This window comes from Habropoda laboriosa, unplaced genomic scaffold (genome assembly GCF_001263275.1).
Source record: "Habropoda laboriosa isolate 0110345459 unplaced genomic scaffold, ASM126327v1 scaffold212, whole genome shotgun sequence".
In the NCBI taxonomy this organism is placed as follows: Eukaryota; Metazoa; Arthropoda; class Insecta; order Hymenoptera; family Apidae; genus Habropoda; species Habropoda laboriosa.
This window is the reverse complement of record NW_017100509.1, coordinates 1,155,203-1,165,293: the sequence shown is the minus strand read 5'-3', so window position 1 is coordinate 1,165,293 and position 10,091 is coordinate 1,155,203. Positions and strand designations below refer to the sequence as shown.

General features: G+C 39.8%; 1 protein-coding gene across 1 annotated transcript in view; it reads left to right on the top strand.

Moving 5' to 3' along the window:
- Positions 1-10,091, top strand: part of LOC108576217 — a 166,736-nt gene that overhangs the window by 103,753 nt on the left and 52,892 nt on the right. Inside the window, exon 3 of the mRNA XM_017939170.1 lies at positions 3,092-3,184. Coding sequence (XP_017794659.1) covers positions 3,092-3,184 — 93 coding nt within the window. The remainder of the gene's footprint in view (positions 1-3,091; positions 3,185-10,091) is intronic.

Sequence of the window (10,091 nt, the reverse complement as noted above, 5' to 3'; positions counted from 1 at the left end):
CGAATGTGATCGATAATTAATTCCATACCGTTGAAATTCTTCTACGAAAACGAGGGACGGAAATGGTAACAGCGAATCTTGGTGTGACACACTAGACGTCGAGTGAGGCCTTTGCTTGTGAAACGCAGTGTAATTACGGAGAACGACCGAGAATAACAATTAACACCGTAACGTGGCGAGGGTTGCCACCCCCGCCAGGCAAAGCGTTTCGGACAAGGACCAGGAAACAGAACGGAACTTGACTCCGCAATCGAGGTTATAAGCTCCAAGGTCGTTTGAATTTCCGCGCGGTACACACACGAGTAGGTGATTTTCGAAAGGCGACTAATTAGTTTCACTCACTCTTCAAGAATCAAACATGACCGACAGGGAGAAACACTTTCGCGAAATATTTCCGCAATTTTCTCGCCGAGTAAAATCCTACAGGAATAAAATATCGACGAATGTCGGCGTTATCGATCAAACATCGACGAACATCGATATTGTCGAAATATCGACGTTTCGAAATTAAACAAAAATAAATTACCGAATAAAAAGCTTCGAGTAGAAATATTGTCGATTAGAACTATTTTCAGAAGTCTTTCGTAATCTAAGTAGCTATATTTTACACATAGTCCTTCCATTCGAATTTAGCTATATTTTACATAAATAAATTTTTTATCGTAAAAATACGAATTGAACAGAATTGCAAAGTGTCAATTTTCATTCGCGCTTAGACTGATCTCGATAATGGACGGAGAAATCGCGAGAGGTGTGGAGAGACTTAAGATTTTCAGATACTTGAACAAGTTTCGAATCAGATTTCGCGACGTGTTCACAATTAATGCGATTCTTGAAGCAAGAGCGGAAAGGATTAAAGTAGAGAGCGCGTGCGACTTAATTCTCGAGCTTTTCGGTTGCTTAACGCATTGGTATGCGGCGGTGGTGCTCGTCTAATGCCTTACTTTTGTCTCAACAGGGGTGAATAGGAGGGGCGAGCGATTTTCTTGAAGAAGAAGGTAATGGGTAGACGGGATCAGTCTCTTGTCGTTCTCTTCTTTTATCCTCCGTCCTAGCGGAAAGTCCTTCGGCCAAAGAGTTTCACGAATACGGAAAGATAGAACAAGATACGGGATCAGCTCGCTTCCTTGGCAGCACGTTCGAAAATCTGGACCAACCGGTTTAAAGAGAAAAATTGCCGGTGTATCTCGCCGACTTTATTCGGAAAATTTACCGTGGATATCCTCGCCAATTTATTTTATCCTACTCTGCGTAGAGAAAGATTGCTCCGAAAGAAAAATATTGCAAGATTTTCTATGAGAAATAAAAAAATTATTAACCCTTTGGGAGTTTAATAAAATTACGAATTACGAAAAATTTTTTAAATTACAGGAATAATATCTAGTCTCTCTTCAACTTTCTTCCTAAAAGTCTCTCTCGAGTTAAACAGTGAAGTATTTGAAGCTTTGGCCGAATCTCACAGGGGATAAACTGTCGAAGGGTTAAATTGCAAGAAAAATTTCTTAAAAGTCTCTCTTGAGTTAAACAGTGAAGTATTTGAAGCTTTGGCCGAATCTCACAGGGGATAAACTGTCGAAGGGTTAAATTGCAAGAAAACTATTCTCCACGATTTTGTAGGTAACATAGTTGAAACGAGCACCAGTCGCGAAATCGATAAAATTTAAAGAAGTTGAAAGTTTGATAGAGAGAAATGGGCCAATTCTCTCTCCGGTTGAAACAAAGCTGGTGAACCTCTCTATTCGAGGTTCCACGGACGTCCACGTAGTTACAATTAAATCCAAAGTGTCCACTTTCCCCCCGGAAGAACACAGCCCGATGTCGAGAGGACAGAAGGAGAATGATCCGCTCTCTGTTAGCCATAAAACAACCCCTACACTTTTATACAAGTTCGTTCCTCCTCGAGATACAGCACGTTTCTATCCTACCACTGTTGTCCAAGCTTTTCCTTTCCCCCCTTTTTCTTTGCTCTCCGTCTCTTCCCTGCAACGAGCTAGCCAGTTACCAACCATGCAACCCCCGTGTATTTATGAGGGATTCCCTCTGCTGGAGGAAACAGGGTACACACCGCCAATTTCCACCGATCCACCCTTCGCCACTCCTACCACAGCCGCTCGCTGTTCCTACCAGGACCGTCCCAATTTTTCTGCACCATAGCTTTTAACGAGGAGCTTTCGCGGGAAATGATCGTTCTTTATTGATAACCAGACCACTTCTAACAGCGTTTTTATTCGACAACCCCTTCGGTCAGCCATCGTGCATCGTCAGCCTGGTTTGGCTTTTTTTTCTCTGGTACGGTATGAAAGGTGAACGATTTTGCGCGTTATTTCATAATTAAAGAGAGTATAGCAGAGAAAATTTGAAAATTTTGTGGTTATTCATTTAATCCTTCTACTGCTTTCGACGACTATAAGCGATTTTGTGCGTTATTTGTTAATTAAAGTGAGAACGGCGTTGAAAATTGGAAAATTTTGATAGCAATGAAAAGTTTGTGGTTATTAACTCAATCCTTTCACTGTTTTTGGCGATTATAAGCGCTGCTATTTGAGATTTTAATCCTTAATTTTCTACCTTTGCACACTTCCACCTTAATCCAGTTTCAAACAAATTTCAAAACGAAACAAAAGAAAGTGAAAGGGTTGAACGATATTTCCCTACGAACACTTTTCCCATCCGTAACCAGATCGAAACGAGTATACATTCATTCGTTGATTAAAAAGACGTAGAAACAGAACACCAGATAACAACCTGTTCTTCGCTTAGAGAAGACTGGTATTAATCACTCCGCAAGAAAATAGAAATTAAAATACAATCGAAAGTCGTATAGGAAAGAAAACGTGGCGATTGTTGAAATAATTCCCAGCGTGAATTAAAACCGTCCATTCCCACGCGAATCAATAAAATTTCCATACGATTAAGACTCCATACATCTCGGTACACCGTGCGCAATACGACCCTCTTTAATTAAAGAGAAAGTGTGGCGAACCGTTGAATTATCGCGACCGATGGAAAAAAAAAAAAAAGGAAATATAGAAAATCGTGATACACCTGCTGTTCGCTCGTTATATTTGCCCTGTGTTTCATTATTTTCCAGGAGCCGCAGCCGCATCTCGCGTCTACGTGGACGCTTTGTCTCGATTAGCACGGCAAGCGCAACTGGGAACGTGGGGTGGTTCCAAGGATGTCGGTAAGTTTCGCAATTTTCTTATTATCGTCACGCTGCAAACTTCTTCCCGCGTCCCATTGGGATAGGAAAAGCATAGAACTCCCATAGAACAAACGCGTCGCGCTTGTGTGCATACATACACATGTGTGTGCCTGAGTGTCCTCTGTCTCTCCTCCCACATCCAAAAACACCTCTCGCATCGGAGGTTCACCGTTCGCCCGTAATTACGGTGAATTAATTAAAACTCGTCACGTAATTATCGACGAATGGAACGGTAGCTTTGGCCGGTTCTTAAACGACAGATGCGTCGCGGAGGTTAATTAATTAGCGTTCCACGCATCATTAGACACGGGAAATAAATCGCGTATCGCGGCGAAAGCTGTCGTTCGCCGTGGAAATTTGTTTGTCACCGGGATCGTTATGGTTTGTTCCAACGTTTCTCGCGAGAATGCGTCGTTTCGAATTTAGACGGTTTTATTTGTCACACCTTTCTCTCAACCGGGCGTCACTTTGTCTTCGTTTCGATGCGCCTCTTAATTACCAGATTGCCTGCGTTCCGTCATAATTATTTCAATTACCGACGCGCCTAGATTAATAGAGGAACGAGATGTGCAATTAAAATCAACCGCTCGCTATTTATATATAGGTATACACAGAGAACCAGGCGCACGTTTTTAATTGTTTTCGGTGATTTTAATGGCTGGCAAACACAGTCTCGGCGCACAAACTGGTATGCACGCTTCCGAGTTAATAAGAATTTAATTTCGATTGGATTTGTTTCATTAATTGATTCAAATTCTCGATTCCGAACTGCGTACACGCGTATATCGCGATGTTTTCGAATAAAAATCACCTCGATGATAGAGACACCGACTATGGGAACCGCCGAATCTTCCAGGTGAAATTGTGTTTCGCGGCGATATATTAATGGCGGTAACGCGATAATCGTACAGGGCGATTGATGGAATAATTCGTGCAACACGTTACTGCATTAAAATTAACGCCCAATAATAGAACAATTATTACATTATAACGTAATTACGGAATAATTGGATTACAGTGGATTAATTACTCTCTCGGAATACTAAACAATCTATATTTTAATGATACAATTATTATGCAATCCTATACGTAACACCTTGCACCCTGAGGTGTCCAAAAAGAGGTAAACTTTGGGAATTTTTTCCTAGGTATCTACTCAACGAAAAATGACAATTTTTTCCGAGGATATAGATACAACTTTCAACTTTCTTTTCCAATTTTTAAAAAGCGAAATGTTGCAAAATGGCGGAGTTATAAAATATCCTCTGAAAAGAGAAGAAACTTTCCATTTAGTGGCTAACTTCACTTATTTCTAGACGTGTCAAGGCGGTGTGCCCTTTAAAATAACGATTGCAACGATATTGCTACCTCGAATTCCCGTTGAAGGGGATGAAATTTTATCCGAACGCTACGCACAAACCCAGCCGAGTTTCAGGGAAATTTTCAGGTCCATAGAGACGGTCGTTGTGTCCTTCAAATAAATTAACACTCGTCCACCGGCGAGTTAGTTAATTTCAAAGGGTCGACCTCTCGCGAAACGAGAGCGATTCGCGTTTTTTTCCCCTCATCCGCTTCCCGACAAAGTTTGTCCTGTCGGCGCGAGGAACGCGCCCGGGTCCGAGCACTCTCGTGGCTTCCAAAGCCAATAAAGGCTCGCCCGTTTAACCGTCTTTCTCTCTCCCCTGTCTGTCTTACGGTCTGTGGCCCACTCGCCGCTTGCACGCCGGAGGAAAAGAGGGCGGGAAAAAAGTTGCTAACAGGATCATTGCAGCGTGATAAGTGTACGTATTAAGTCCGGGTCGGTAACCTTCGTGGCGAAGCTTGCGAGTTTCGAAATAAGAAAGGAACGCGAGACGAAGGAAGCGGTCTTAGGAAGCTGCCCAAGTGCGACGGAAGTTTTATTTGTTTCTCAAGCGGAAAGAGAAATCCCATTCGATTCGAAACGAATCCGGCCGTGGCTCGCTTTGGCTCGTTTTGCCAACGAGAATATATCCCCGCTCGATGTGCCATCGGGAGAATTTTTAGGGTGTACGAATGATGCGGTGTAGCCGTTTTCTTTGATACGAATTAGTGGAAATTTGAAACTTCGCTTTTTTCTTACTTCAAAGTCAGTCAGAGTTGCAGAAAATTGTATCAGTTCCAAGGAAAATTTGCTTTACCTAATAATCGTATAATTGTAATGAATTGAAACCAAAGGAATACTAAAGTTATCTTCGAAATTAAATTTTGCAAAATGTGTGCTCGATACAGTGTACATACTTTCGAAATTGATCGGTCAATTGGTTCTCTGGATGCCGAATGTGGGTCGATTCTCGAAACCTACGTGACCCACATTCGTTCCAGAACACGCGTACGTCAAATAGCAACAGCAAATACGCTGATTCGAGTCATTCAATGACCGGGTACGCATACACAGGATGTGCCACGTGAAACAGACCATTTAATTATGTTTTACATAGCTACGGTGGGGTAGGGGTAAATTTTTATACGTAATTTGCATATCGTAAATTTTTCAACAATTTCAAAATTCCACTAATCCGCGCTTTCCTATTTACAGTCACCTAACATGCAAATAGGACGCGGTGGCTAATAAATGGAATGATTTCACACGTGTAACACTATTTTCAAAGATAATACAAAATGAGTTCTCGAACCTACATTACATCATCACCACTCCACCCACATTCTAGACCGGATAGTGGGCAAAGTTAACTGCAATCGGTGGTTAGGTGGAATATCCGAGCCTTGGATATAACCCCCGTTAACTGCATACGAGACGCCCTCGGGCACCTTCCAATTTAAACTCCACCCTGTGTGTGCGTTACCTCGAAATAGGGTTACCGTATTATTATTTGTCTTTCCATGTACAGTTACGGGTAAGAATAAAGCGGATAAATTATCGTACTGACCGGGATTCGTCTAATTAAAGTTACCTTTAATACGAATTTCTCTTGTGTATCTCGTTTTCCCTCGATTTCATTCGTTCCTAATATTAGGTCATCGCACAGGTTTGTGTCGAATGAAAATTTAAGGAAATTCCATGGCGACGATATAACTGACCAAAAAAAAAAAAAAATAACGGGGAAAAGTTGTGAAATGAGAAGTGTACCGAATGAAAATCTAAGGAAATTCCATATAATAGTTTTCCAAAAAGAAAAAGGAAAAATGGGGAAAAGTTGTGAAATGAGAAGACCCTTACGTTCTTTTTATCAAATTTAAATTTTCTGGAAAAACTGATCTAAATTATAAAATTCGACAGGTACGACGTTCAACAACTGATTATACAGAAGTTCGTGTCGAACGAAAACCTAAGAAAATTCCATGGCGGCGATATAATGGCCTTACAAAAAAAAAAGGAAAAAGTTTAAATTAAGTTAAGAAAATTTAAATTTTCGTTGGATATATCGATCTAAATTATAAAATTCGATAGGTACGACGATCAACAGCTGATCGTACAGAAATAGTAGAATTGCAGATTTGTTGCAAGATAAGTGGACCAGTTTTTTCCCTGTGTAAAAGTAAACGACAGAGAGAGAGAGAGAGAGAGAGAGATTCGTGTCTAGGAATGGAAATCGAAGGAAATTCCTGGAAAATTGACCCTTGTCAGGGAAGTGTTGCACTTGGAAGACACTCGGAGTTTCTTGCAACAATCGATGGGTAGCGGACCGGAATATCTTATTACCACGATTCGACCGTTTGGCAGTTTTCCAGTGAACGCCAATTTGCACTCGTTAAAGAGATGTCTTCGGAAGTTTCCGCGAAGCCAATGTTGACTAAACGTTCTCCCCTTTACAGAACTCAATTTTCATTAGACACGCCTAACTTCGTGCCGGGATAGCGCATACTTTATCCCCGTTCTCGCTTTTTATCAAATTTCCACTCTGACGAATGAAACTGCGTTCGTCTCTTTTGTTCTTCGCCCGGTTCGACAATGTATTATTTTGTAACAAGTTCGTTAGGAAGTTCAAACTGTTTCCCATTCTCGCGGGAAGCATATAGACGATATTCCACGTGATACAAGTTCTCATTTCGACTCTCCAATTATCATACGGAAACTTCTTCTCGATTGCCTCGCCGGTGCATTTCCCATTCGGTGCACTATTTTTGTGCTTCGTTGTTCGAAGCAGCCCATCCAATCTGACGATATTCGCGCTAATCGAGGAAAAGGAACTTTGAGAATCCCGTAGCACACTTCTCGGCTTGCAGATTGAGTAATAATTACAATTAATATCGTTTCTACAAGCACCCTTCGGCAATGTTCTCATTTTTGCATTTAATTCTTTTAGTCAAAGGGTTAATCTACTTTGACCTATTTAAAAAATCCATTTGTTTTTGTTTTCATAAATTAATACTTCATTGTCTTAAAAAAAGAAGATATCACTTTGTGGCTTGCTCTCAATTTCAAAAAAATATTGTTATTATTTATTTCTCAAAAGATTATACTTCAAAACAAAAGAGAAAACGAATTTCTGCGTATATTACTACTATTATTTATTTTTCAAAGTATTATTTAAAAAAAAAAGAGAGAAAAAAAATTTCTGTGTATATTATTAATATTTATTTCTCCAAATATTATTCTTCAAAAGAAAGAGAAAAAGAATTTCCGTGTATATTACCATTGTTATTTATTTCTCAAAATATTATGTTTCAAAAAGAAAGAAAAGGATATATGCCTCTATCGTTAGCAAAAAAATGTTTTCAAAAACGAATTATCGTTAGTTCAAAATAAATCCTTAAAAAAGTGGTATGTACTATTTTTGAAAACGCCAAGGTAGTTTAACCCTTTACCTAACTAGCGAACATTAGTCGTGGATTGTCTAAGGAATTCGGATATTTTTAAAGTTGAGCCACGGGGGGGATCGGGTTGTTTGAAAATAACAGGTGCTTTATCGTTTCCTTTAGGAAACTGATTAGTTGAACGTTAGTAGTTTGCCTCAGCCACCATTGCGAACATTTTCAAAGAGATCGTTTCAGGTTGCATCGACAGTTTACCGTGGAGAGGCGTTTCCTGAATAGGGCAGGGATTTCCTTTGCTGCTGCGACGAACCTTTCAAACTTGCTCACCGAGGAATCCGGCGACTCAAGTTTAAATCGACGGACTTTTGTCAACTGCGAAACGACACACGCCAGTAGAGAGACAAACTCGTTCAATTTAGACACGCGATCCTCCACTTTTCAGGCACACCGGAAACTAAACTAAACTTTTAATTATTTGAACAGAAGCGGAAAAGGAAGGAATTGTTACCCCCGTACTACCGCCTTTACACAACACAATTCTCGTCAAATCACACTTGCTTTTATTTCCTTCCCCTCGAATTATCTCCTGCGAACGGAACCTGACAATTTACAATATTAAATCTACTACCGATTCGTTGTAGATTTGAAATAAATATTGCGAAGATCGGTAATCCTCTACAAGTAAACCGGGTCGTTTACACTATTAATTTTTTAGCTTTGAAAAAATTGTAAAAATTTTTTGCACTAAAAATAAAAATTCACTTGGAAGAAATATACGAGTGGAATTTCGCTTGGGTTGTCAATGACCCAGATTGCTTAAGGATAACAATTTACTTTACGATTGATACGAGTAATAAAAAATTCGTGAAAAGATTCTTGAAGCTTTTTGGTACAATTTTAGGCAGAAATTTTGCATGAATATTTTAGTAGTGAATTTTGACGATAAACATATCGAGTATTTTTTCTTAGCTAAGAGTTGTAATTTCTATGAATAAATGGACAAGTTGAGGCATCGGGGATTTTAAGTGCCGTTTAATTTGATTCGCCAGAAGCCATGAAATGCAACGTGGAATGCGGAACAGAGACTGAGCTTTTCAGTAAATCGAGTTACTATAATACACGGTGTTCGATTTCAAGAGACGTCGAACTCGGGTATCAGGGGTCTCCATTGTGGTTTGTAGTCGATATCGATCACTTGAATCGGTAATTTGGCTGACACCGTTCGTTCAAAAACGAATACCTCAACTAGGCATATTTTAATCAGGAAGTAACCTTATCACCACTCACACACATACGATGTAATTCAAGTTTACAACTTAATTGCTTTCTTTCTCCAATTAAACGTACCATAATTATTCGAGTTTTGATAAATTGTGAAAATATCAATACATGATGCGTTGCAATAATTTTTAATTATCAGTAGAATCCCTACATATGTAAAGATACGATTGTTTCTTCTTATCTGTTTTATGGAATTATTGTGATCGATTGAGAAAAAAAAGGAAATTAGAGGAATTAATGAAAAACGTTGAAGCGTCAATTAATGGAGAAACCCCTGACGTGATTAAAACAATTTCATGGACGGATTAATGTTTCCTTTAGTGGGTCACTCGATTCAATCAGCACACCACTCACGAGCCATCCTCATCAGTCAGATTTATTGATGCGGGCTGCAGTCAGCATCCATCGTTTGATTTGATAATCCTTTCTAAATCTAACCCAGAGTCGGCGTTCGAATTTCCTGGTAGCGGTCTCTTTAAAGGTTTCCCTCAGCCTCTACGGGTGGCCCGCAATCTCTGTGCGTGGAGGAAATTGAAAAGTCGTGTTCGACAGATTGATCGAGAAGTCGACGACCCCCCTGTTTGCATACCTTTCTATTGACCTCGATTATTGCGGCTGGCCGACTAAGTTGCTTAGTCCTTTATTGTGCTCCTTAAAAGATTGCTCAACGCGGCTGGGGCTTTGAAGTGGCCGAACTCGAGATTTGGGGTTCGAGGACTTTGAGAATTTGAATGTTTGAGTATTGAGAATTAGAGACTTTGGGAATTTGAGAACTTGAAAGTTTGAAATTTTTGGAGATTTAAATTTCTGAGAACTTGAGAATTTGGGAATTTGAGAATTGAAAATTTGAGAATTTGAAAGTTTTAAG